This window comes from Emys orbicularis (assembly GCF_028017835.1).
Source record: "Emys orbicularis isolate rEmyOrb1 chromosome 21 unlocalized genomic scaffold, rEmyOrb1.hap1 SUPER_21_unloc_1, whole genome shotgun sequence".
NCBI lineage: Eukaryota > Metazoa > Chordata > Testudines > Emydidae > Emys > Emys orbicularis.
Genome location: NW_027045151.1, coordinates 443,495 through 471,162, shown reverse-complemented (window position 1 = coordinate 471,162; position 27,668 = coordinate 443,495). Strand labels below are relative to the sequence as shown.

Genomic DNA, 27,668 nt, shown 5'->3' with positions numbered 1-27,668 from the left:
CTGGCTCTCAGTTAGGAAGTTTTTCCTAATGTCCAACCTGCAATTTAAGCCCATTGCTTCTTGTCCTATCCTCAGACGTTAAAGAGAACAATTTTTCTCCTTCTTGTAACCACGTTTTATGTACTTGAAAACTGTTCTCCCATTCCCTCTCCGGCTTCTCTTCTCCACACTAAACAAACCCCGTTTTTTCAATCTTCCCCCCACAGCTCATGTTTTCTAGATTTTTCATCATGTTTGTTGCTCGTCTCTGGGCTTTCTCCAATTTGTCCCCATCTCTCCTGCAACGCGGCGCCCAGAACAGGACCCAATCCTCCAGCTGAGACCGCATCAGGGCGGAGCAGAGCGGAAGAATCACTTCTCGTGTCTGGCTTACAACGCTCCTGCTGATACAGCCCAGAACGACGTTGGCTTTTTTTGCAGCAGCGTCACACTGTTGACTCATATTTTAGCTTGTGATCTACTCTGACCCCGCAGATCTGTTTCCACAGGACTCCTTCCTAGGCAGTCATTTCCCTTTGTGTGTGTGCAACGGATTGGCCCTTCCAAAGTGGAGCACTTTGCATTTGTCCTGATTGACTTTCATCCGATTTTCTTCAGACCATTTCTCCAGATCATTTTGAATTTTAATCCTATCCATCAAAACACTTGCAACCCCTCATAAGAACATAAGAACGGCCAGACTGGGTCAGACCAAAGGTCCATCCAGCCCAGTGTCCTGTCTACCAACAGTGGCCAATGCCAGGTGCCCCAGAGGGAATGAACAGAACAGGGAATCATCAAGCGACCAACTCATGTTGAGTTGTTTGCTCTAGCTCCTTCCCAGAGCCCTACTTTCCGGGATCCAGCCCCCATTGTGTAGGTCTGGCCTGGCCTCCTAGTTCCTAGATGGCAAACCCTGCATTCGGCTGGATTAAAATGCGCCTAGCTCTGGGGAGTGTCCCATTAGCAGCTTGAGAGCCCTGCTGGGACGCTCACTATGTTCTGGCTCTTACAAGACAGTCGCAGCCGCCGTGTGTATCTGCGGCCGGCATTGTGCCTGGGGGATGATTAGGAAAGATCTTTGCACCGTGGGGTGAGCGAAGAGTTTGGCAGGACAGCGGCCAGGGGAGAAACAAGCCCGTTTTGGGAGTGGGGATTGCACAAATGTTTTTCCCGTGGAGGACAACCCAAAATCAAGCTGCTTGGCCAGGTGAGGAACAGCGGCACGTAACGCCACACAGGGATGGCTGGCCCAGTGGTGAGATGCAGCCACCTCTGGGGCAGGACAGCCGGGGAATAGCTACATAGAACGCTGCATGGGGACGGCTTGCCCGGTGGTGAGATGCAGCCACCTCTGGGGCAGGACAGCTGGGGAATAACTACATAGAACGCTGCATGGGGACGGCTTGCCCGGTGGTGAGATGCAGCCACCTCTGGGGCAGGACAGCCAGGGAATAACTACATAGAACGCTGCATGGGGACGGCTTGCCCGGTGGTGAGATGCAGCCACCTCTGGGGCAGGACAGCCAGGGAATAGCTACATCGAACACTGCATAGGGATGGCTTGCCCGGAGGTGAGATGCAGCCACCTCTGGGGTGGGGCAGCTGGGAACAGCCGCACATAACGCCCCACTCCCTGTTGCACGGCATCGCCCACCGCCCGGCCCTGACTGCCAGGGGAGAGCGCCCCCAGCTGGACACTCCACACCAATGCCTGCAGCACAGCCTCTGAGCCCCAAGCTATTGACATGGGGCAGGAGAAATAATGCTGCATTTTCCACCCTGCCTAGGACGGGCCCCTTCGCTCCCCTAATTGCCAGCGTGCGTTAATTGCTTCTCCTGTGCATCATTAACCTCCCGGCAGCCTGGGAAGGGGGGGCCACCCCTCCACAGTGCCAGGGGGCCCAGCTGTCCACACCCCTTCCCCCGCCTCCCCCATCTATACCCCTCTGCGAGGTGCCAGAGCGGGACCTGCCACCCTTCACCTCGAACGGGGAGGCGTTCAAATCCCCACGTCCGGCCTCGTCTCCGGCTGTCCTTTCCGAGGCCTTGCAAGCGGCGGGAGGCATTTCTCCATGAAGGGATCTGGTGTGGAGCAGGCAGGTCAGTGGTACCACCTTGCCAGTCAGAGCCAGGGCGGGCAACGCAGTGCGTGCTGGGGTCCTAATCCGGGGTGGGGGTATGGCCCGGAGGTTCCTTAAGAGCTGAGCCGGGGGGAAAACCGATTTCCCGCGCCTTCGGCCGAACCCAAGAAAGCCACGCGGTTTCCTTCGGCTCAAACGAAGCGTTTTCCGGCCCCCGAACCAGAACGTTTCCGAGGTCCCTTTTCTCTCCAATGCCCATCGGCCGAACCGAACCCTCGGACCGTTTTCATCGCTTGCAAATTTGGGGCCGGGAAGCTGAAATAATCTGGCGACCGTGACGTCAATCCGCGTCGTGGGTGGACTGTCTCAGTCCGGAATCCCACAGCTCCTTTTCCCGGCTGAGTTCAACGCCGGTCCAAAGCGGGTTGAGATCATATGGAGAAAGGCCGCTTAGTGTGACAGGACCAATCGGCCACGCTGGTGGGCGCTGATTATCCCCACCCCGCTCCTTTCATTCGTTATTGATCGTTACCCGGATCGGCCACTCCGGGCGTCCCAAAACGGCAGGTGACAAATATCACTCTCGGAGGACGGGGGCCACCGGTGAGCGCCGGCTGAGAAAACCCCGGGCTCGAGCCCCCATGTCTGCCCATTAGCCTTGGGCAAGATGCTGCACCCAGTCCCTGCCTCAGTTTCCCCATTTGCCCGCCTCTGAAAGGCAGCTTAGCGCGGCTATGAGATATTTAATGTTACTCTTAGAAGCAGGCTGTATGGGAAGAGCCTCTCTCCACAAATGTAGCCTGAACAATTATGACCCCTGTTTATTGGGGTCACAGATCCCCGGTTCTTTTCTGTGGCGGCTCCGTAGCGTTAATTGAGAGGGTGGAATTGGGGGGAAACACATCCAGAAACTTAATTCTATGCAGACAAGGGGAATGCAAATCAGGAAAATCAGTAGACATCACAACTGGAATAAGAGAAGGCCAGTAAAGTGGTTCCTGTCTCGCTTTGGGCATGTTTAAAATGCTACGGAGACCTCTGGAGGCCAAGAGAAGTGGAGCCAAGCCGATTCTGTTCACACTGTCTCAGGCACCTGAGGACGAATGGGAGCCGGGTGTGGGAAGTTAAGGAAGGATGTGAATGGAAAGCGGGTTGGCTACCCCCGATGCCTCCATGTGTGGACTCTCTTATTCTGGAATAACACGTCCCCTTTTTCTGGATTAGTTTAATCCAGTTCCAAAGTGGGTTAAGCTCATACGGAGCAAGGCCGATTCGTTTGACAGGAGCTGTTCTGCACAAAGCCGCCCCCAGCCTCAATCGGGGATAATAATAGTTCCTGGGTGTAGGGTAGATAAAATCCAAATGACTGTGAGGGACTCTGACCCTGCAGCACCCAAGTACCTTGCGAAATGGAATATCTTGTAGCAGTGAGTTCCACAGGCCAAGCCATATTGCTCCCATACCCCACATTTTGAGGGATGCTCCTCTTCTTGGCCCCCTTTTGCCCCACAGTTTTACCGTTCAAAACAATTGACCCCACCCCACCAACACAAAACCCTTGAATCCAGTTTATAAATAGATAGAGTGGAGTGGGGCAGAGGATAGATAGATAGATAGATAGATAGATAGATAGATAGATAGATAGATAGATAGATAGATAGATAGATAGAGGGAGTGGATGGGGATAGATAGATAGATAGATAGATAGATAGATAGATAGATAGATAGATAGATAGATAGATAGGTTGTGTGGGGATGGATGTACAGACAGAGGGGGGGTATGGGGGTGGATGGACAGACAGGGGGGTGGATGGATGAACAGACAGAGGGGGTGGATGGGGGTGGATGGATGGACAGACAGGGGTGTGTGTGGGGGTGGATGGATAGATAGAGGGGAGGTGTGGGAATAGATAGATGGGGGGCATGAGGATGGATAGATGGGGGGACAGACAGATAGCTAGACGGGGTGTGTAGGGATGGATGGACAGAGGGGTGGATTGGGATGGATGGACAGATGGGTGTGGGGGGGTGGATAGATGGACAGACAGAGGGGGTGGATGGATGGACAGACAGGGGTGTGGGGGGGGTGGATGGATAGATAGAGGGGAGGTGTGGGAATAGATAGATGGGGGCATGAGGATGGATAGATGGGGGGACAGACAGATAGCTAGACGGGGTGTGTAGGGATGGATGGACAGAGGGGTGGATTGGGATGGATGGACAGATGGGTGTGGGGGGGTGGATAGATGGACAGACAGAGGGGGTGGATGGATGGACAGACAGGGGTGTGGGGGGGTGGATGGATAGATAGAGGGGAGGTGTGGGAATAGATAGATGGGGGCATGAGGATGGATAGATGGGGGACAGACAGAGGGTGTGGATGGATAGATAGCGGGGAGGTGTGGGAATAGATAGACAGGGGGCATGAGGATGGATAGATGGTGGGACTGACAGGTAGCTGGAAGGGGTGTGTAGGGATGGACAGACAGACAGAGGGGGTGGATGGGGGTGGATGGATGGACAGACAGGGGGGTGGATGGCTAGATAGAGGGGAAGTGTGGGAATAGATAGATGGGGGGCCTGCGGATGGATAGATGGGGGGACAGACAGATAGCTGGAAGGGGTATGTGGGGATTGACGGATGGGGGGGATCAGTTGCCAGAAAGGGTGGATGGGGTCCAGCAGGTAGCCCTAGGCTGGAGAGCCCCATGGGCAGGGCATTAGGGGCCAGACCCATAACTCTGTCCCCCGCTCTTCCCCCCGCAGGGCCATGGGGCCGGGGAATGGGACCGGCGTCTCCGAGTTCGTCCTGCTGGGCCTCGCCTCCCGCCTGGCCACGCGCCGCCTGCTCTTCCCCCTCTTCCTGGGCGCTTACCTGGCCACCCTGCTGGGCAACCTGCTGGTGTCCCTGCTGATCCGCCGGGACCCCCGCCTGCGCCGGGCCCCCATGTACTTCTTCCTGGCCCACCTCTCGCTGGCCGACGTGGGCTTCACCTCGGCCGCGGCCCCCACGGCGCTGGGGACCCTGGCGTTCGGGAGCTGGGCGGTGCCTTACGCCGCCTGCCTGGCCCAGAACTACGTCTTCATCGCCTTCGGGGTGCTGGAGAACTTCCTACTGGCCGTCATGGCCTATGACCGCTACCTGGCCGTCTGCCGCCCGCTCCGCTACACCGCTGTGATGAGCCCCGGGCGCCGCTGGGGGCTGGTGGGCATCTCCTGGGGGCTGGCCCAGCTCCACGCCCTGCTGCACACCCTGCTCCTCACCCGCCTGCCCTTCCCTGCCCGCCCCCACCTCCGCCACTTCTTCTGCGACCTGCGCCAGCTCCTGGCCCTGGCCGACGGGGACACCAGGCCCAACCACGCTGCCGTCTTGGCCGAGGGCAGCATGGCTGTGCTGGGGCCGCTGCTCCTGGTGGCTGGCTCCTACGGGCGCATCGTGGCCACGCTGGCCCGGCTGCCCGCCGCCCGGGGCTGGCGCCGGGCCCTCTCCACCTGTGGGGCCCACCTGATTACGGTGGCCCTGTTCTATGGCACCGTCATCGGGCTTTTCTTCCGGCCCGCCGGCCACTACGCCCCCTGGCGGGACATGGTGGCCACCCTGCTCTACTCCACCGTCACCCCCCTCCTCAACCCCTTCATCTACAGCCTCCGCAACCAGGAGATGAGGGGGGCTCTCCGGCGGGTGCTGGGGAGGGGGCCGGTGCCCCAGGGAGCCTAGCCCGGGTGGGAGGAGAGCCGGGGGCCGAGGACACGGGGACAGCGAGGGCTTGGGGATAAGGTGGCCGGCGGGGACGTGGGAGGATTGGTCCAGTCCCTCATGCCTGGGAGGGGAGTGGGGTCTAGTGGTGAGAGCAGGGGGGGTTGGGAGCCAGGACTCCTGGGTTCTCTCCCTGGCCCTGGGCCTGGAGCAGGGTTTACTGAGTCAGAGTAGCGGGGCTGGGAGTCACAACTCCTGGCCCCGAACATGGAAGGAGCTGAATTGCTGCCACCGATGAGAAGCAGGGGCCCATCCCACTGTATTATCCCCCTGCTGCGGTGGAACAGAGCAATGGGCCCATCTAGCCCGGTATCCCGTCTTCAAGTGGCTGGTGGCAGAGGAAAGCGCAAAGCGCCCTCTGGTGGGGATTATGAGTTTCCCTGGCCCACCGCGGTAGCGTTCCCCCAAAGTCAGCACGCAGGGGGCAGTCTGGGCTCGTCTGACTCTGGCCGTCCTGGGCCCCCACTCCTGGTTTAGGTCTTGTGGCAGAGAGTTCCGCAGGCTGCCGGCGACAATCAAAGGAATTTCTTTTGTTCCTCATTCGAATCTGTGGCTTTTCCGTGTCCGCCTGGGGCGGCTAAAACCCGCCGTTCCGGTCCGTGGGAAACTCTGACATTCTGAAGCTTGATTTTGTATTTTGAACGCAGCCGAAAAGCCACAGTTGCCCCGGAGATGAAAATCCTGAATAATGTTGATTGGCCGCCCCTGGAAATGTGCCATTTCTGCAGTCAGCGGCTTTTCTTTCCGTAAGGTAAATAGGTGTCATGTCAATAAAGTCCGTTTGCCTTGATCCGAATCCTGTTATTAACGGTACAGCCGGGCCAGGAAGGATTCGCTTTTTTAATTGCTCACCGGCGCTAACGAGGAAAATTGACAGTGGGGCGAAGTGACCCGGGACCCTTTCAGGGTTCGATTTCAGGGTATTCCTTTGTCTATCTTGACATGTCATGTGGACGGTGTGTGATTTGACAACGATAAACTTTGATCTTTCGGAATCTCAGCCTCTCCTGTCGTTAACTAATTATTGTCTGACCCCCCCCCCCCCCCCCGCATCATTTGGACACCCCCAGTCAATTTCCCACAGCGGTGGAAATGTACATCAATAAAAACTGGGGGGGAGGGCGGAGAGGAGCTAACTGTGGGCAGGCGGGGGACTCGGGGAGGGCGCGGAGTGGGGGCAGAAAGAGGCGGAACGAGGGTGGGGCCTCGGGGGCGGGGACTGAGGACGGGGCCTCGGGGGGAGGGGCAGAATAGGGGTGGGGCCTCAGGGGTGGAGCATCCCCCCCAGGCAAAAATAAAAGTCAGCACCAATGGGATGTATAAATAAGGGAATCGTGAGGAGGAGCAGAGAGGTGATTTGATTGGGATTCAGCTGGGATACTAGAAGTCCCTGAGTCACATGCCCCGGGGGAAAATGAATCCTTCCTGACCACTGCACTGCCCTGAAGCATGAGAGTGGATCCTGGTCATGGGCTTACTGCCAAACTGCCAGGATCATGCGTAGGCTGAGGGTTGGTCTCCCATGGCCCACGAAGGGAGGAGACAGCCTGAGGGACCCACAGGAGGGGATGAGCTAAATGGAAATTGAAGGGAAGGGACGTGGAAGGGCAGAGCTGAGGCGTCACCTCGGTCCTGTTTTGGGGTCTCCCCTGTGCAGCTCTGGGTCCAGAGGAGCACTGGACAGTGGAGGGGGGCCCATTTTATCTCCCTCCCTCCTGCACATGCCGGCTGGCGTCTGGGACAGCCCCGGATCTTTGCAGTCTCCCCCATGTTCCTCCCCATCACCGAAATCCCGTCTTAGCCTCTCCCATCAGGGAGCTCGAGCAAAACCGTGTGCTGACCCCCCACCCCCACCCCTTCCAGTCCCGACCTGCCGACGGGTCTCGGGTTTGAAATGTTGAGCGGTGGCGGGAAAACCCAGCCAAAGGGCCCCGAGCCATTCCTAGCCATGACACGCAACCTGCTGGCCGGCCCTGGCCGAGTCCTTGCCCCATCCCTTCCCTCAGTTTCCCCTCCCACCTAGCTCCCCTTCGCTGCCTCTCACTACGTGTCCGTGCAGTGATGATTCACCCTCCGATGTCCTTCTACGCCGGCCTGTCCGTCTATCTCCCAGATCCCCATCGAGATCAGGGCCCCATCGTGCCGGGCGCTGCCCAGACCCCAACACTCTCATGGAGGCGATTTCCCTTGGTTTCCGGAATCGCAGAGACCCATCCTGGAATCCTGGGCCCAGTTCTGGGGAGACCCGGTTTTAAAAGGAGGTTGAAAATCGGAGCAGGGGCAGAAGAGAGACGCAAACATGATTCAAGCCCCGTAGAGCCCAACCCAACGGGACCCAGCGACAAGGGGCAGGTCCGGATGCGGCAAACAACTGAACCAGCTCGGATCACCTCAGCTCCCCCCTTCCTGTCCCTGCCGGTGGCTGCCGGCCGCTGCCCCCATGTTAAACTCTGTGGGGGCAGGGCCAACGGTGCCGACTGAAAATAGGGGGGTGTATTTGTAACGGTGAGCGTAGTTGGCCATCGGCATCACCTCCCAAGGGCGGCGATGGGGCTTCCATCACGCGCAACTTGTCAAAGCAGCAGGAGGGTTTTTCCTAAACAATCTGCCCTAGGAACTGTTTGGGGGACTTCCTCCAAGCTGTGTAATTCACCCAGGAGGTCAGGAAATCTACGAGACGGCGCAGAGGGCTGGGCTGGGACAGGAAATAATTTGACCCCTTGGAGCTACGTCCCATTGACACCAGCTGGGATCTCCCCACTGACTCCAATGGAGCTACGGCCCATGGACCCCAGCTGGGATCTGGCCCCATTGACTTCAATGGAGCTACGGCCCATGGACCCCAGCTATGATCTGCCCCATTGACTCCAATGGAGCCACGTCCCATTGACTCCACCTGGGATCTGCCCCATTGACTCCAATGGAGCTATGGCCCATTGACCCCAGCTGGGATCTGGCCCCATTGACTCCAGTGGAGCCACATCCCATTGACTCCACCTGGGATCTGCCCCATTGACTCCAATGGAGCTACGGCCCATTGACCCCAGCTGGGATCTGCCCCATTGACTTCAATGGAGCTACGGCCCATGGACCCCAGCTGGGATCTGGCTCCATTCACTCCAATGGAGCTACGGCCCATTGACCCCAGCTGGGATCTGGCCCCATTCACTCCAATGGAGCTACGGCCCATTGACCCCAGCTGGGATCTGGCCCCATTGACTCCAATGGAGCTACGGCCCATTGACCCCAGCTGGGATCTGGCCCCATTGACTCCAATAGAGCTACGGCCCATGGACCCCAGCTGGGGTCTGCCCCATTGACTTCAATGGAGCTACGGCCCATTGACCCCAGCTGGGATCTGGCCCCATTGACTTCAATGGAGCTACGGCCCATTGACCCCAGCTGGGATCTGCCCCATTGACTCCAATGGAGCTACGGCCCATTGACTCCAGCTGGGATCTGCCCCATTGACTCCAATAGAGCTACGGCCCATGGACCCCAGCTGGGGTCTGCCCCATTGACTTCAATGGAGCTACGGCCCATTGACCCCAGCTGGGATCTGGCCCCATTGACTTCAATGGAGCTACGGCCCATTGACCCCAGCTGGGATCTGCCCCATTGACTCCAATGGAGCTACGGCCCATTGACTCCAGCTGGGATCTGCCCCATTGACTCCAATGGAGCTACGGCCCATTGACCCCAGCTGGGATCTGCCCCATTGACTCACATGGAGCTACGGCCCATTGACCCCAGCTGGGATCTGCCCCATTGACTCACATGGAGCTACGGCCCATTGACCCCAGCTGGGATCTGCCCCATTGACTCCAATGGAGCTATGGCCCATGGACCCCAGCTGGGATCTGGCCCCATTGACTCCAATGGAGCTACGTCCCATTGACCCCAGCTGGGATCTGCCCCATTGACTCCAATGGAGCTACGGCCCATTGACCCCAGCTGGGATCTGCCCCATTGACTCACATGGAGCTATGGCCCATTGACCCCAGCTGGGATCTGCCCCATTGACTCCAATGGAGCTACGGCCCATTGACCCCAGCTGGGATCTGCCCCATTGACTCCAATGGAGCTACGGCCCATGGACCCCAGCTGGGATCTGGCCCCATTGACTCCAATGGAGCTACGGCCCATTGACCCCAGCTGGGATCTGGCCCCATTGACTCCAATAGAGCTACGGCCCATGGACCCCAGCTGGGGTCTGCCCCATTGACTTCAATGGAGCTACGGCCCATTGACCCCAGCTGGGATCTGGCCCCATTGACTTCAATGGAGCTACGGCCCATTGACCCCAGCTGGGATCTGCCCCATTGACTCCAATGGAGCTACGGCCCATTGACTCCAGCTGGGATCTGCCCCATTGACTCCAATGGAGCTACGGCCCATTGACCCCAGCTGGGATCTGCCCCATTGACTCCAATGGAGCTACGGCCCATTGACCCCAGCTGGGATCTGCCCCATTGACTCACATGGAGCTACGGCCCATTGACCCCAGCTGGGATCTGCCCCATTGACTCCAATGGAGCTATGGCCCATGGACCCCAGCTGGGATCTGGCCCCATTGACTCCAATGGAGCTACGTCCCATTGACCCCAGCTGGGATCTGCCCCATTGACTCCAATGGAGCTACGGCCCATTGACCCCAGCTGGGATCTGCCCCATTGACTCACATGGAGCTATGGCCCATTGACCCCAGCTGGGATCTGCCCCATTGCCTCACATGGAGCTACGGCCCATTGACCCCAGCTGGGATCTGCCCCATTGACTCCAATGGAGCTACGGCCCATGGACCCCAGCTGGGATCTGGCCCCATTGACTCCAATGGAGCTACGGCCCATGGACCCCAGCTGGGATCTGGCCCCATTGACTCCAATGGAGCTACGGCCCATGGACCCCAGCTGGGATCTGGCCCCATTGACTTCAATGGAGCTACGGCCCATGGACCCCAGCTGGGATCTGCCCCATTGACTCCAATGGAGCCACGTCCCATTGACTCCACCTGGGATATGCCGCATTGACTCCAATGGAGCTATGGCCCATTGACCCCAGCTGGGATCTGCCCCATTGACTCCAATGGAGCTACGGCTCATTGACCCCAGCTGGGATCTGGCCCCATTGACTCCAATGGAGCTACGGCTCATTGACCCCAGCTGGGATCTGGCCCCATTGACTCCAATGGTGCTACGGCCCATGGACCCCAGCTGGGGTCTGGCCCCATTGACTCCAATGGAGCTACGGCTCATTGACCCCAGCTGGGATCTGCCCCATTGACTCCAATGGAGCTACGGCCCATGGAGCGCAGCTGGGGTCTGCCCCATTGACTCCAATGGAGCTACGGCCCATTGACCCCAGCTGGGATCTGCCCCATTGACTCCAATGGAGCTACGGCCCATTGACCCCAGCTGGGATCTGCCCCATTGACTCACATGGAGCTACGGCCCATTGACCCCAGCTGGGATCTGCCCCATTGACTCACATGGAGCTACGGCCCATTGACCCCAGCTGGGATCTGCCCCATTGACTACAATGGAGCTATGGCCCATGGACCCCAGCTGGGATCTGGCCCCATTGACTCCAATGGAGCCACGTCCCATTGACTCCACCTGGGATCTGCCCCATTGACTCCAATGGAGCTACGGCCCATTGACCCCAGCTGGGATCTGCCCCATTGACTCCAATGGAGCTACGGCCCATTGACCCCAGCTGGGATCTGCCCCATTGACTCCAGTGGAGCTACGGCCCATGGACCCCAGCTGGGATCTGGCCCCATTGACTCCAATGGAGGTACGGCCCATTGACCCCAGCTGGGATCTGCCCCATTGACTCCAATGGAGCTACGGCCCATTGACCCCAGCTGGGATCTGCCCCATTGACTCCAATGGAGCTACGGCCCATTGACCCCAGCTGGGATCTGGCCCCATTGACTCCAATGGAGCTACGGCCCATTGACCCCAGCTGGGATCTGCCCCATTGACTCCAATGGAGCTATGGCCCATGGACCCCAGCTGGGATCTGGCCCCGTTGACTTCAATGGAGCTACGGCCCATTGACCCCAGCTGGGATCTGGCCCCATTGACTCCAATGGAGCTACGGCCCATGGACCCCAGCTGGGGTCTGCCCCATTGACTTCAATGGAGCTACGGCCCATTGACCCCAGCTGGGATCTGCCCCATTGACTCCAATGGAGCTACGGCCCATTGACCCCAGCTGGGATCTGCCCCATTGACTCCAATGGAGCTACGGCCCATGGTCCCCAGCTGGGAGCTGGCCCCATTGACTTCAATGGAGCTACGGCCCATGGTCCCCAGCTGGGAGCTGGCACTTTCTTTGTTCTCCTGCTGCTCTCTGCTCGGAGTCCCTTGGGGTCGCCTGCGTGTGAATAAATCTCCTTGTGGGATCCCGGTTTTGCTGATTCTGTGCTGGAGTCATTCCTGAGCTGTCCTGTTCCTCAGCGCCCGACTCTCCGCCCATCTCCTGCCCCCTCGGAGAGGGACGTCGCTGCTGCTGCCGGTACGGGGGTGCAGGCTGGGAGGGGGTGACAGGCACGGCAAGGAGCCGAGAGACACCAGGTTTGGGGAGAGGTGGAATTGGATCCCCTGTTCTGGGGGGCTTAGCTCCTCGGTGCCTGACGTGCGAGGGGCTGGGGACAGAGCCTGGAGCTGTGTGGTTTTGTGATTGTGTGTTTTGTGTTGTGCGATGAATGGGCAGTTGTGTGCCCGGTGCAGCCGGCTGACAACATTCAGGTGGGGTCAGTTCCCCCCCAGAAAACAGACTTTCATCCACGTTCCTTAATGACAGGAACCTTCATTCCGAGAAGGTTAAAAACGTCCTTTCGAGCCCCGCGCGGCTTTTCTATTGCGTAAAGCGTTTCTTTTCCTGTTATCCCAGCCCCATAGCTCTGTTACGCTCCTCAGATCACATGCAACAGCCCGTCTTTCCCGGCGACTGGGAACGAGTCGATTTGTGCCCGTGCCCGTTGATTTCGCGCCGAACAAAGCTTTCCAGCGGTAATCATGGGACCGCGCAGGCCGGGCAAGTGAGAAAAACGCGGCTGGCGGACTAAGATTCGATCGACGGATACTTTCTTTGCGTCTTTTGAAAGGTGAGGTGAACCATTTGGGTTTTAGGGGTTCCTATGCCTGTAACGGGCTGAACGTCAGCATCGCTTGTCGTGAAATTGTTCTGTTTCTTTGTGGCACCTTAGAGACTAACAAATTTATTTGGGCATAAGCTTTCGTGGGCTAAAGCCCACTTCATCAGCTTTAGCCCACGAAAGCTTATGCCCAAATAAATTTGGTAGTCTGTAAGGTGCCACAAGGACTCCTCGGTTTTTTTGCTGATACAGACAAACACGGCTACCACTGAAACCTGAGTTCTGTTTCTGACGCCCCTGCTGGTCTAGCCCCCTCCAATTTCCCGCATTTAAATGGATCGAATTGGAAAGGAAACCCTTAAAACCACGGCGCGACGTTAGCCGTCGCAGTCATAGAGAAATAACCAAATTGTGCCCGGCCGTTCGGTTGTGCTTTGAGGTTAGCAAAACGAAACGTCTTTCCACAATCGAGGCAAAAAGACGCCACCGTTTTTCCGAATGTTTCTTCTCATGGGGGACGGGGGAGGGGGGGAACCTTTTACAAACTGTCGGGAGTTGCCCCCAAATGGAAATTGGGTTTTCTGAAATGCTCTGGCGTGGGGGGCGGTGTTTGGACGTGTGTGTGTGTGTGTGTGTGTTGTTTGTAGGCTGAGCCTGTGTCTGTGTTTGGGGAGGCGGGTGTGGTGTTGGTGCGTTGGATCCCAGGGGTCCCTCGCGGTCCCGTGAACCCCACTTCCCAGGGCTCCGTCCCAGGTTCTCTGTAACCCCCCAGCCCTGGCAGAAAAGGGAAAAGGCCCCTGTGGGGAATGGGACCAGCGCTCAGAGCCCAGTACATCCCCCCCAGTAGGCTCTTTGGGGGCGAGGGACGTGTGATCTCAGCTGTGTGACAAAGGCACCAAGAGCTTGGAACGAGGCAGAACCAGGGAGAGAACCCAGGAGTCCTGGCTCCCAGCCCCCTGCTCTAACCACTAGACCCCACACTCCTCACCTTGGAGCTGCTGGTCTAGTGCTCGGTGCCCTCCACCCGGGCTGTGACCGGTGCCCCCTTGGCAAACCCCTGCCCCGGCGACTTGAACGGCAAGAAGGGGTAGAGCGGGCCCCCTATGGGACGGACAGCCGGCTCAGGGTGGATGGACCCATGGACACACACACACTCACACAGCAGAGAGCCCCCTCCTCAGTGACCGACAATCCCACACCAGCGCTCGGCTGGGAGGCCTGGACAGACAGACTCCGGGTCGGGAGGGACAGACAACCAGGCATACCTCTCCCCCCACACCGTGCCTAGGGACCACCAGCAGCAATGTAGGCCAGTGCCAGGAGGGTCCTGACACCCAGCCTCCCCCCCCCTTGCTCTAACCTGCCAGAGCTGGGAAGAGAACCCAGGAGTCCTGGCCCCCAGCACCCCCCACTCCCCCAGACACAGTCCAAACACCTTTTCCAGAACTGGAATCAGAATCCTAGGGTATGATTGTGTGTGAGGGCTGGGAGCCAGGACACCTGGGTTCTCTCCCTGGCTGCGGGAAGGGAGTGGGGTCTGGTGGGTTAGAAGTGGGGGGGCTGGGAGCCAGGACACCTGGGTTCTCTCCCTGGCTCTGGGAGGGGAGTGGGGGCTGGTGGGTTAGAGCAGGATGGGGGGGAGCCAGGACTCCTGGGTTCTTTCCCTGGCTCTGGGAGGGGAGTGGGGGCTGGTGGGTTAGAAGTGGGGGGGCTGGGAACCAGCACTCCTGGGTTCTACTCCCCGGTCTCTGACCCCGGGCTCCCTGCCTTCTCCCCACAGCCCCATGGGTTGTGAGAACGGCAGCGAAATCTCTGAGTTCATCCTGCTGGGCCTGTCGTCCCACCCAGGCCCTCAGCCCTTCCTCGTTCTCCTCTTCCTCCCGCTCTACGTGGTCGGCGTTCTGGGCAACTCCCTGATGGTGGCTCTGATCACGGTGGACCCCCGGCTCCACAGCCCCATGTACTCCCTCCTCCGCAGCCTCTCGTTGGTGGACATGGGCCTGCTCTCGGTCACCGTCCCCCAGGCGCTGGCCCACGCCCTCTCTGGCCACCGGGCCGTGCCCTTCCGCGCCTGCCTGGCCCAGTTCTTCTTCTTCTACGTCTTCGGCGTCTCCGACACGTTGCTCTTGGCCACCATGGCCCTGGACCGCTACGTGGCCATCTGCGACCCGCTGCGCTACCCGGCCGTGATGAGCCCCCGGGTCTGCCGGCGCCTGGTGGCCTCCTGCCTCGGCCTGGCCGCCCTCCACTCCGCCTTCCACGCCGGGCTGCTGCTGAGACTCACCTACCGGGGCGGGAACCGGCTGCCCCACTTCTTCTGCGACCACCAGCCCCTGCTACGCCTCTCCTGCTCCCCGACGCGGGTCAACGAGGCGGCCATCTTCTTCGAGGGCGGCCTGGTCATCCTGGGGCCCTTTCTCTTCATTGCGGCCAGCTACGCCCGCATTGGCCGGGCCATGCTCCAGCGGCCGGCCTCAGAGAGGCGCCGGGCCCTCTCCACCTGCGGCTCCCACCTCACCATGGTGGCTTTGTTCTACGGGGCCATCGTCGGGGTCTACTTCCAGCCTGGGGCCAGCTACTCGGCCCCCCGGGGGGCTGTCTTCTCCGTCATGTACACCGTCGTCACCCCGGCCGCCAACCCCTTCGTCTACAGCCTGCGCAACAAGGACGTCCAGGGGGCTCTGAGGAGACTGATGGGGAGGGGGCGGTTTCTCCCAGAAGGCATGAGCCTTGGGGCCCTGGGAAAGGGGACTGGCTGGCTTAGGGGGGCAGGGAATGGGGCACGGGGCCTGTCCCCTCAAGGAGGTGTCAACTCCCATCCAGCCACAGCATGAGGGACAGGCTGGCTCAGGAGGGCGGGGAATGGGGCACGGGACCTTTCCCCTCTAGGGGGAGCCAGCTCCCACCCAGCCCAAGGGCAGGGACTGGCTGGCTCAGGGGGGCAGTGAATGGGGCACGGGACCTTTCCCCTCTAGGGGGCGGCGGCTCCCACCCAGCCCAAGGGCAGGGACTAGCTGGCTCAGGGGGGCAGTGAATGGGGCACGGGGCCTTTCCCCTCTAGGGGGCGCTAGTTCCCATCCAGCCCCAGGGCGGGGGTCTGACCGGCTCAGGTGGGTGGGGAACAGGGCCTTTCCTGTCTGTCCATGATGAAAATACAGACCTTTAAAGCCTTTGGCCTGATCCAGGCTACATCGTCCCTGTGACGCTGGCAGGCCAGGGGCGTTTGGCATTGGGACTTTATGGCGCGGCCGCAGGATGCCGTGTATTACCGGCATGTATTACCATGGTGCAGTGCCTGCTCTGTGACTATAGAAACGTTTGCTAAGACTGGGAACCCCCTGGTCAGGGGAGACGCGTCACCCAGGGTGAAACGCTCGGGGTCCTCCCCTGCCCAGCAAACATCGGGCACTGGATATCGGTGGACGTGAGCTCCCCGGCTGGTTAGCCCTACAGACCGCAGAGAACTCACGTATTATAGCCTCTTTGGGCTGTCTCTGCATGGAATAGGACGCTGCATGGAATGGGGTGACCATTTATAATATTATCGAGACCAACCTTACAAAATTGCAACGAATCTTACCAGATATGCCATGTGAGGTATCAGCGGGAAAGGTCGGATTGGCTAACTATGATAATCACGGCTCTATGTAGGTGTCATTAGTGTATGATGAGTTATAAATACGTGTGGTAGATTTGTACATCCAACTTCTGCTGTGTTTCTGGAGATTGGCACCGGCACGAGCCAGCCTGCTTGATGGCCCATCAAAGGCCATCAGCAGGACATGTAGGGCCAGGCCGGTGGACAGAGACCTCTCGGGCTTTTCCATGCCATGTGCTGTGAAGCTTGTGTTTGGGACACGGGATGTAGACGCCACATGTCAAAGGATATAAAAAGGCAGCTGCATCTTCTCCATTGTGTCTTCAGTCCTGCTCCTCACCTCTGGAGTCACTTCTCTACAAATTGAATCTATTTCCCCGTGTTAAATATCTTCACACCTCTTGTCAACTGGCTGAAATGGGTGTTGTGAGAAAACTTGATTCTCACTACAAAAGTTTTTTTTTTCTCCTGCTGATAATAGCTCATCTTAATTAGCCTCTTAGAGTTGGTCGGGCAACTTCCACCTTTTCATGTTCTCTGTATATATAGATCTTCTCACTATATGTTCCATTCTATGCATCTGATGAAGCTTATGCTCAAATACATTTGTTAGTCTCTAAGGTGCCACAAGTCCTCCTGTTCTTTTTGCGGATACAGACTAACACGGCTGCTACTCTGAAACTTCTCTACAAACTGAAGCTCTGAACAAAGGACTGACTGACCCATCCACGTGGTGGGTGTGTTCCAGAGGGACTTTACAATCCAGCAAACTCACCAATGCTGCTTAGAATCTGATATATAGACTTTGAAGTCATAGACTCATAGACTTTAAGGTCAGAAGGGACCATTATGATCATCTAGTCTGACCTCCTGCACAACGCAGGCCGCAGAATCTCACCCACCCACTCCCACAACAAACCCCTAACCTATGTCTGAGCTATTGAAGTCTTCAAATCGTAGTTTAAAGACTTCAAGGTGCAGAGAATCCTCCAGCAAGTGACCTGTGCCCCACGCTGCAGAGGAAGCCGAAAAAAACCCTGCCAATCTGCCCTGGAGGAAAATTCCTTCCCGACCCCAAATATGGCGATCAGCTAAATTCTGAGCATGTGGGCAAGACTCACCAGCCAGACACCCAGGAAAGAATTCTCTGTAGTAACTCAGATCCCACCCCAGCTAACATCCCATCACAGGCCATTGGGCATATTTACCACTAATAGTCAAAGATCAATTAATTGCCAAAATTAGGCTATCCCATCATACCATCCCCTCCATAAACTTATCAAGCTTAGTCTTGAAGCCAGATATGTCTTTTGCCCACACTGCTCCCCTTGGAAGGCTGTTCCAGAACTTCACTCCTCTGATGGTTAGAAACCTTCGTCTAATTTCAAGTCTAAACTTCCTGATGGCCAGTTTATATCCATTTGTCTTTGTATGTATGTGAGTGCTTTACCATTTAACAACTCTCTTCTCGTTCTTTCTTTCTGTTATAATAAACCTTTCGTTTTAGATACTAAAGGATTGGCCGGCAGCGTGGTATTTTGGGTCAGATCCAACCTAATATTGACCTGGTAACGTGGCCTGCCCTTTGGGGTCAGAAGAACATTTCATTTAGTGAGCAGAGTTTTTAAATAACTTCTCACTGTACTGGCCCCAGGTGCTGATTGGGAGCCAGTTTGTGACTGGTTGGTGAGTCTAACTTCAGTATTACCCACCAGTCTGGGGAGTGTCCTTGGCATTTTCAGGGAGGGCTACCCTAGGCACCAACAGCTCACAGCGTGTCTTTCACGGTGCAAATAATTCCCTCGTTTCTCTCTCCTGGTGAATAAATCTTTAGTTGATTACAGGATTGGCAGCAAGTGCCGTCTTTGCCATCCACCCCCTCTATCTATCCCCACACACCCATCTATCTCTCTGTTTATCCATCCCCATACCCCTATCTATCATCTATCTATCTATCTATCCATCCCCATCCACCCCCTCTATCTATCTATCCCCATCCACACACACCCTCTCTATCCTCATCCACCCCCTCTATCTATCTATCCCCATCCACACACCCTTCTCTCTCTCTCTATCCCATACACCCTGTGACATACCCCTGGGGTAGAACCTAGCCTGCGGGACCGCTGAGTCCTCTTAAACTCTCCAGCCTGGCCTGTCTCTCCTGACGCCAGACCACTGACCAGCTACAAGCCTCTCCAGGTGTTGTGATCACTCAGCCATCAACACACAGAGACACCCCCATCTGAGTTGCAGGAACGCTCTCTCAGCCACTCATGAATTATACACAGGGAGACCCCAGCCAATTTCCCCAGACCACCCGCCTTGCGCCCCGGAGGTGTCCCCTCTTACGCTGCTCAGGACCTTCCCTTGAACAGTGCAGGCTCATTCATTAGTTCGCCCCCTCGTCAAAGGGAAGTGGACGCACACCCGCCTTTGTAATTGGAGTAGATTCCCCAACCACTTGCGACAAACTCACTGGGCAGGATAAACCGTTACATTGAGTTTATTAACTGCGGACAGATCGATGGTGAGCGATTATAAGTGGTGGGCACAGAGGTCAAAGTTGGTTACCTAGGAAATAAAGATAGAGTCACAGGCTAAATGTGAAACTTTATCAGACGAAGCAAGATTGGAATCAGACGGCTTCTCTCCCCCCTGGCCGGACGTTCCAGGCAGCTCCCGGTTCTCAATACACAGGCTGGATTCCCTTCCAGCCTGGGACCAATCTCCCCAGTTCAAAGTCTTTGTCGCCCGAGCGATCGTCCAGGTGATGCGGGAGGGGAGAGGCCCAGTGGTGACGTTATGGACCCTCGTTGATACTTTCTCTCCAGGTGCTGGAAAGCTCCTGGCCGTGACGTGGGGGTCAGGCCGTCCCCATGGGGTACGTGCCCCCTCTAAGCAGTGTCCAGGAGAGTGGATTCTTCTTGATGGGCCCTCAACGCCTGTCTAGCCAATCGAGATGTAAATCCGTCTTGTCCGTGTGCTGCTCCTTTCGTGCCACTGGAAGGCCGGCTGTGGGCGTTCCCACTGGCCACGTATTTCAGTGACGAACACGCAGCAATACTTCCTCGCTCCCCATCCAACGAGACCACGCACCAGCCAACAGGGCAGCAACGTTCAGCCGATCGTGTCGTCTCAAACAACACCTCGCAAGGCACGCGCTGCACCAAACCCATCACAACCACATCACCGGGGTGAATATGGGGGTGCTATTTTGAGGTACAGAGTGTCACAGGCCCCGTTCTGCAATTTTCCCCCCGTCCTCTTTTTAAAGGCGCACCCCAAAACTGGGCTCCAGCTACAGTCGCACCAGGGCCAAACACACACGGAAAATCACCTCTCTGCTCCAACTACAGGTTCCCCTGGTAGAGGTGCCCGGTTGGCCACAGTGCAGGTGACAACTGGTGGTTCTGCCCTGTCTCCAGGGGGCTGCTTGGCTTACTGCCCCGGGAACAGCGCTCAGCTCCCAGAGTCCCCCATCTCCAGCTCAGTGCAGTGGGGCCTGGAGACCCCCAGCGGCCCTAAGCACCTGAACCAGCCTGGGTCCCGCCGAGGGAGTCGCACCCGCCGCTGACGAGGGCAAAGCGCCGCGACCTCCCCCAAGGGCCTTTTGCTAACGAGCCCAGCTGGGAGGCGGCTCCATTGGGACTCCACAGACGGAAAGGCGAATTAACGGGGGCCCCGGAGAGCCCTGAGCCATCTGCCCAGCACTGGAAAAACAGAGCTAACGAGAGGAAGTTATTGCTGGGCGTCTGAGTGGGACAGAGATGATGACTTAAGAAGACAACCCAAAAAGATGACTCAACTAGATGACAGCGCAAACAGAAGACTCTAGAAAAAGATGACTCAGGAAGAAGGCAGCTCCAAAAGAGGACATCAGAAGAAAGTTACTAAAGAAGACAACAACAGAAGACGAAGGAAGACAATGGCTGTAACAAAGTGGGAATTTTTTGATGAAGCCTTATGTGTGCCTCACTTTCCCCTATATGCTGCATTGTTACCTAGTGGGTGAAAAGGGACAGTTTGCACTCGGGGCAGGTGAAGACACAAGTGTGGATGGTGCCTCGCTGTCCGGGGCCTTGGGTCCCGTATCAATGGAGCTCTTGAGAAGACAATGGCAACTCCAATCACCAGGACATGAGCACCTACCAACCAACAACCCAGAGCGATATGGACGGCTCTGCCTCTCCGCAGGGGGGCTGAGCCGCATCTCCACAGCTCGGGAACAAAGGACAAGGGCAGGGGGTGAGGTGGAAGTCGGTTCAGGCACACCTTGGAGTCTGGTAAAGGAGATGAGATGGAGGGACAGATGGAGCTTGACCAATGAGTTTCACTAAAGCCCAAGATGGGCTTTCAATTCTTTTGTGATAACCAAAGACTTCTTATGCTGGGTTCCAGCTGACTAATAACCCCGACTGTGTGACCGCGCTGGCCGAGTGTCCCTGAAGATGCTGGCAGAGGAGGTGCATTGCTCCCTAAGAAAGGACAAGTCTCCTTCGGGGGTCTGTCTCAGTGGGGCTCGCTGAACGGAGCTCATGGTGTGAAGCAGAGGTGCTGACGCCTCAGTGATTCAGTCTAAGGAGGAGGTGAAGCTGTAGAATGGGACCCCGAGGGGGTCGGGCACATTGAATGGGGTTCCTCCCAGAGACTACCCAAGCTGGAGCCATAGCACCAATCCCGTGGATCCGTGCCAATGGCTCAAGAAGAAGATGACACAAGAAGAATCAAGACAATTCAGGAAGACAACACAAGAGGATGACTCAGCGAAATGGCTAAAAAGGAAGAAAACGCAAATGGAAGATGACTCTAGAAGATAACTGGAGAAGACTCAAGACTGAGATTACTCAAGAAGGAGATTATTCAAGAAAACAACAACTGAAGAAGACTCCAAAAGACAACAACTCAAAAGGAAAGGTGCTCAAAAAGAAAACAACTCAATAAGATTCAAAACATTGATGACTCAGTAAGATGATTTAAGATGATGACTCGTCAACTTGAAAAAGATGACTCAAGTAGAATTTGACTGAGAAAGACAACTCAAGAAGATGATGACTCAAAAATATCAAGAAGACTCCAAAAGATTAAGGACTCAATAAGAAAGTCAAGGTGAGCGAGGTAATATCTTTAATTGGCCAAAGATATTACTCCACCCACCTTGGTCCTCTAATATCCTGGGACAGACACAGCTATAGCTACACTGCATACAATAATGACTCGATAAGACAGCTTAAGAAGATGACTCAAGAAAAGGATGGCTCAGAAAAACAACTCAAGAAGAGGATCCATTGAGGTGACTCAAAAAGAGGTTGACTCAAGAAGACAACTCCAGAAAAGGATGGCTCAAAAAGACAACTCAAGAAGAGAATCCATCGCTGTTGACTCAAAAAGAGGTTGACTCTAGAAAACAACTCAAAATTCAGCAATACCTCATCAGCCTCCGGCCCCCAAAGCTCACTTTAGAGCCAACCTCTAGACTGTACAGAGGAGTTCCTGCACTCCATCTCCTGGGCATTGGGGCGATCCAAGTCCACCCCAAGCAGCACCTACGTCCCCAGAGAGGCCACCATCCGGCTGATGGCTTTTCTCAGAGCCCCCTTCATCTCATCATTCCTCAGGGTGTAGATGAAGGGGTTGAGCATGGGGGTGACCACAGTGTACATGACCGCTGCCACAGCATCCTTTTCAGCAGAGAAGCTGGACAAGGGCTGGAAGTAGACCCAGATAACGGTGCTGAAGAAGACCGCTACGACTGCCAGGTGGGAGCCACCGGTTGAGAAGGCCTTGCGCTTGCCATCGGGCAAAGGGACCTTGATGACGGGGGACACAATGGCGACGTAGGAGAGGAGGATGAAAACCAGCGCCCCGTTGACCACCAGGGCCTCCTCGGTGTGCACCACCAGGGCATTGAGCCCAGTGTCGGAGCAGGAGAGGTTCAGCAGGGGGAAGATGTCGCAGAAGAAGTGGGGGACCCTGTTGGAGGCGCATAAGGAGAGGCGGGACGCAGGTGTGCAGCAGGGAGTGGAGGTGAGAGATCAGCCAGGAGGTGATGCCAAAGGCGATGAAGAAATACATCTGGGCCAGGCAATTGGCGTTCTGGTCGCCCATGGGCAAGACGGAGGAAGCCGGATGGGACCAGGTGCAGAGAAGAGCAGCCAGGCTGGGGAGCCGGGCCTCGGCTTTCATTTGAGATGGCTGCAGGATACGATGAGACCCCCGCACACACACACACCCCTAGGACAACGGGGGATGGGAGCCAGCCCAGGAACCGCCACCGTGTCAGAGGAGGACTTCGCTGGATATCGTTTAACCAGATTCAGGGCTTCCGAGCCTAGACAGGTCCACTGGGATCTCCTGCAAAACGCAGGCTGGGGCATGGCCCTGAGGGTGCCAACTTTTCTTTTTGCCAGTGGGTGCTCCTCTCCGCCCCTCCCCACCATGCGAATGGTGGGCGGGGCCTCACGGGAAGAGGCCGAGCAGGGGCAGGGCCTCAGGGCACTGGAGCTCACAAAATATTAATCCATCCCTCCCCTCTAACCATCCATCCATCCACCCATCCCTCCCCTCTATCCATCCATCCACCCATCCCTCCCCATTATCCATCCACCCATCCCTCCCCTCTATCCATCCATACACCCACCCCCTCCCCACTATCCATCCATCCATCCCTCCCCTCTATCCATCCATCCACCCACCCCTCCCCACTATCCATCCACCCATCCCTTCCCTCTATCCATTCACCTATCCATACATCCCTCCCCACTATCCATGCACCCATCCCCACTATCTATCCATCCCTCCCCTCTATCTATCCATCCATCGCTCCCCACTATCCATCCATCCCTTCCCTCTATCCATCCATCCCTCCCCCATCCATCCATCCCTCCCTCCCCATTATCCATCCACCCATCCATCCATCCCCACTATCCATCCATCCATCCCCTCTAACCACCCAACCATCCCTCCCCACTATGCATCCACACATTCATCCATCCCCACTATCCATCCATCCCTCCCCTCTATTCATCCATCCACCCACCCCTCCCCACTATCCATCCACCCATCCCTCCCCTCTATCCATCCATCCACCCACCCCCTCCCCACTATCCATCCACCCATCCCTCACCTCTATCCATCCACCCATTCCTCCCCTCCCCACTATCCATCCACCCATCCACTCATCCCCCCCCACTATCCATCCACCCATCCCTTCCCTCTATCCATCCACCTATCCATACATCCCTCCCCACTATCCATGCACCCATCCCCACTATCCATCCATCCCTCCCCACTATCCATCCATCCATCCCTCCCCACTACCCATCCATCCATCCACCCATCCCTCCCCACTACCCATCCATCCACCCACCCCTCCCCACTATCCATCCACCCATCCCTCCCCTCTATCCATCCATCCACCCACCCCCTCCCCACCATCCATCCATCCACCCACCCATCCCTCCCCTCTATCCATCCATCCACTCATCCCTCCCCACTATCCATCCACCCATCCCTCCCCTCTATCCATCCATCCACTCATCCCTCCCCACTATCCATCCACCCATCCCCACTACCGATCCATCCATCCCTCCCCACTACCCACCCATCCATCCCTCCCCACTATCCATCCATCCATCCCTCCCCACTATCCATCCATCCCTCCCCACTACCCATCCATCCATCCCTCCCCACCATCCATCCATCCCTCCCCTCTATCTATCCATCCATCCCTCCCCACTATCCATCCATCCCTTCCCTCTATCCATCCATCCATCCCTCCCTCCCCCCATCCATCCATCCCTCCCCACTATCCATCCACCCATCCATCCATCCCCACTATCCATCCATCCATCCCCTCTATCCACCCATCCATCCCTCCCCACTATTCATCCACCCATCCATCCATCCCCACTATCCATCCATCCCTCCCCTCTATCTATCCATCCATCCACCCACCCCATCCACCCATCCCTCCCCTCTATCCATCCATCCACTCATCCCTCCCCACTATCCATCCACCCATCCCCACTACCGATCCATCCATCCCTTCCCTCTATCCATCCATCCCTCCCTCCCCCCATCCATCCATCCCTTCCCTCTATCCATCCATCCCTCCCCACTACCCATCCATCCATCCCTCCCCTCTATCTATCCATCCATCCCTCCCCACTATCCATCCATCCATCCCTTCCCTCTATCCATCCATCCCTCCCTCCCCCCATCCATCCATCCTTCCCCACTATCCATCCACCCATCCATCCCGACTATCCATCCATCCATCCCCTCTATCCACCCATCCATCCCTCCCCACTATTCATCCACCCATCCATCCATCCCCACTATCCATCCATCCCTCCCCTCTATCTATCCATCCATCCACCCACCCCATCCATCCATCCCTCCCCTCTATCCATCCATTCATCCCTCCTCACTATCCAACCACCCATCCATCCACCCACCCACCCCATCCATCCATCCCTCCCCTCTATCCATTCATTCATCCCTCCCCACTATCCAACCACCCATCCATCCATCCATCCCCACCATCCATCCCCACTATCCATCCATCCATTCCTTCCCACTATCCCTCCACCCATCCATCCCTCCCTCCATCCCTCCCCACTATCCAGCCACCCATCCATCCATCCCTCCCCACTATCCAACCACCCATCCACCCATCCCTCCCCTCTATCCACCCATCCATCCCTACGTCCCCACTATCCATCCATCCACCCATCCATCCATCCCTTCCTTCTATCCATCCACCCATCCCTCCCCACTATCCATCCATCCCTTCCTTCTATCCATCCACCCATCCCTCCCCACTATCCATCCATCCATCCATCCCCACTATCCATCCACGCATCCATCCATCCCTCCCCACTATCCATCCACGCATCCATCTATCCATCCATCCCCACTATCCATCCATTCATCCCTCCCCACTATCCAACCACCCACCCATCCATCCCTCCTCACTATCCATCCATCCCTTCCCTCTATTCATCCGTCCACCCACCCCATCCATCCATCACTCCCCTCCATCCATCCATCCACCCATCCCTCCTCCCCTCCCTCCATCCACCCATCCCTCCCCTCTATCCATCCACCCATCTCTCCTCTTTATCAATCCACACCCCTCCCATCCATCCACCCACATCTAAACTATATATCTCCCTATACACCCCCCCTTTATCTATATGCAAACACCCCCCATCTAATCTATCATCTCATAGACACTCCTCTTTCTCTGTCTATTTATTTATCCAACCCTATACACACCATCTATCTATCTATCCCCGTCCACCCCCTCTATCTATCTATCCCCATCCCCCCCACCCCCTCTATCTATCTATCTATCCCCAGCCAACCCCTCTATCTATCTATCCCCATCCCCCCATCTATCTATCTATCTATCCCCAGCCACCCCCTCTATCTATCTATCTATCTATCCCCAGCCACCCCCTCTATCTATCTATCCTGAATTCTTCTATTTTCAGTTCTGCTACTGACTTACTATGTGGCTTTTGATGGGTGTGTGGTGTTGTGTGATTGGGCGGTGTGTGTGTGTGTGTGTGTGTGTGTATTTCCCTGCTGGAGGGGCTGAGCCGTGTGCTCTGTGTGTGTGTGTGTGTTACTGCTGTCCCCAGTTGCAGGGGATGAGCCCTGCTCTGTGTGTGTGTGTATGCACGCCTGTATGGACAACACACCCTCTGTATGTGCAGGTGTTTTGTGGTGTGTGTCTGTTCTTGTGTGCATGCAATTTTGTGGGGATGTGGCTGTGGGTGCGTTGTTGTAGCCGTGGATGGGTCTCATTGTGTTGTTGTGGTGCTGTGTATTACTGCAGTGTATGTTGTGGTTGTGGATGGTGGGTGTGTTATTGCAGCGCATTGTGTTGTTGTAGTGCAGGTTGTGGGTGGGTAGGTAGGTGTATTACTGCAGTGTCTGTGTGTTGTCGCACTGTACGTGTGCTGTGGTTGTGGACGGTGTGCGGGGTGGGAGTGTTGTGTGGTCTGTTGTTGCTGTGTGTGTTATTCTGGTGGGGGTGTTTTTGTGGTGTCACTCCAGTGGGTGCTGTTGTGGTGTATGTGTTGTTGCCACATATTGTGTTTTTGCAGGGGGTGCAGTGTGTTGTTGCAGCGTGGTGTTATTGTGGGGTGTTGCGCTGTGGGAGTAGGTGTTGTTGCAGTGAGGTGGGTGTTGTGGTGTGGGTGTGTTGTTGCACTGGGTGTTGGGTGTGTTGTTGCAGTGGATGTTGTTGCAGGTTCTGTATGTTGTTACGCTGGGAATTGTTGCAGCGTGGGTATTATTGTGGGGTGTTGTGCTGTGAGGGTGGGTGTTGTTGTGGGGTGTGGTGTTGTGGGGTGTGTGTGCTGTTGCAGTGGACATTGTTGCAGGCTCTGTATGTTGTTGCGCGGGTGTTATTGTGGGGTGGTGTTGCAGTGTGGGTGGGTGTTGTTGCGGGGTGTGTTGTGGGTGTTAGTGCGGGGTGTTGTTGCAGTGTGTGGTGTTGTTGCAGTGGGTGTTGTTGCAGGCTCTGTATGTTGTTGCGCTGGGAGTTGTTGCGTGGGTGTTATTGTGGGGTGGTGTTGCAGTGTGGGTGGGTGTTGTTGCGGGGTGTGTTGTGGGTGTTAGTGCGGGGTGTCGTTGCAGTGTGTGGTGTTGTTGCAGGCTCTGTATGTTGTTGCGCTGGGAGTTGTTGCGTGGGTGTTATTGTGGGGTGTTCTTGCACTGCGGGGGGGTGTTGCAGTGTGGGTGGGTGTTGTTGCGAGGTGTGTTGTGGGTGTTAGTGCGGGGTGTTGTTGCAGTGTGTGGTGTTGTTGCAGTGGGTGTTGTTGCAGGCTCTGTATGTTGTTGCGCTGGGAGTTGTTGCAGTGGGTGTTACTGTGGGGTGTTGTTGCAGTGTGGAGTGTTGTGGTGTGGGTGTGTTGTTGCAGTGTGAGTTGTTTCAGTGGGTGTTAATGTGGGGTGTTGTTGCACTCCCCCCACCCCAGGACCCCCTGGCTGCGCTGCCGGCTCCGCCAGGCAGACAATCGCCTCCCAGCAGGGCCAGTGAGCGCGGCCGGGAGGTGGAGAGTGGGGGAGTGGGTCTGGGGGGGGGGGGGCGCTGGGCTGTGAGGGGACGGGGAGGATCTGGGGGGGGGC

At 56.7% G+C, this 27,668-nt stretch overlaps 3 protein-coding genes across 3 annotated transcripts; 2 read left to right on the top strand and 1 right to left on the bottom strand.

Annotated features, from left to right (window-relative positions):
* Positions 1-4,833: 4,833 nt before the first annotated feature.
* Positions 4,834-5,781, top strand: LOC135894937 (olfactory receptor 1E5-like). Its single transcript, XM_065422990.1, has one exon. It carries the CDS (start codon positions 4,834-4,836, stop codon positions 5,779-5,781), a length of 948 nt encoding a protein of 315 aa, XP_065279062.1.
* An 8,928-nt stretch (positions 5,782-14,709) lies between these two features.
* LOC135894935 (olfactory receptor 1B1-like) lies at positions 14,710-15,759 on the top strand. The gene has a single exon (XM_065422989.1). It carries the CDS (start codon positions 14,710-14,712, stop codon positions 15,757-15,759), a length of 1,050 nt encoding a protein of 349 aa, XP_065279061.1.
* A 6,310-nt stretch (positions 15,760-22,069) lies between these two features.
* Positions 22,070-22,709, bottom strand: LOC135894934 (olfactory receptor 1Q1-like). The gene is given in 2 exon segments (XM_065422988.1): positions 22,070-22,529; positions 22,531-22,709. Coding segments are annotated over 2 exon segments (639 nt in total).
* Positions 22,710-27,668: the final 4,959 nt, after the last annotated feature.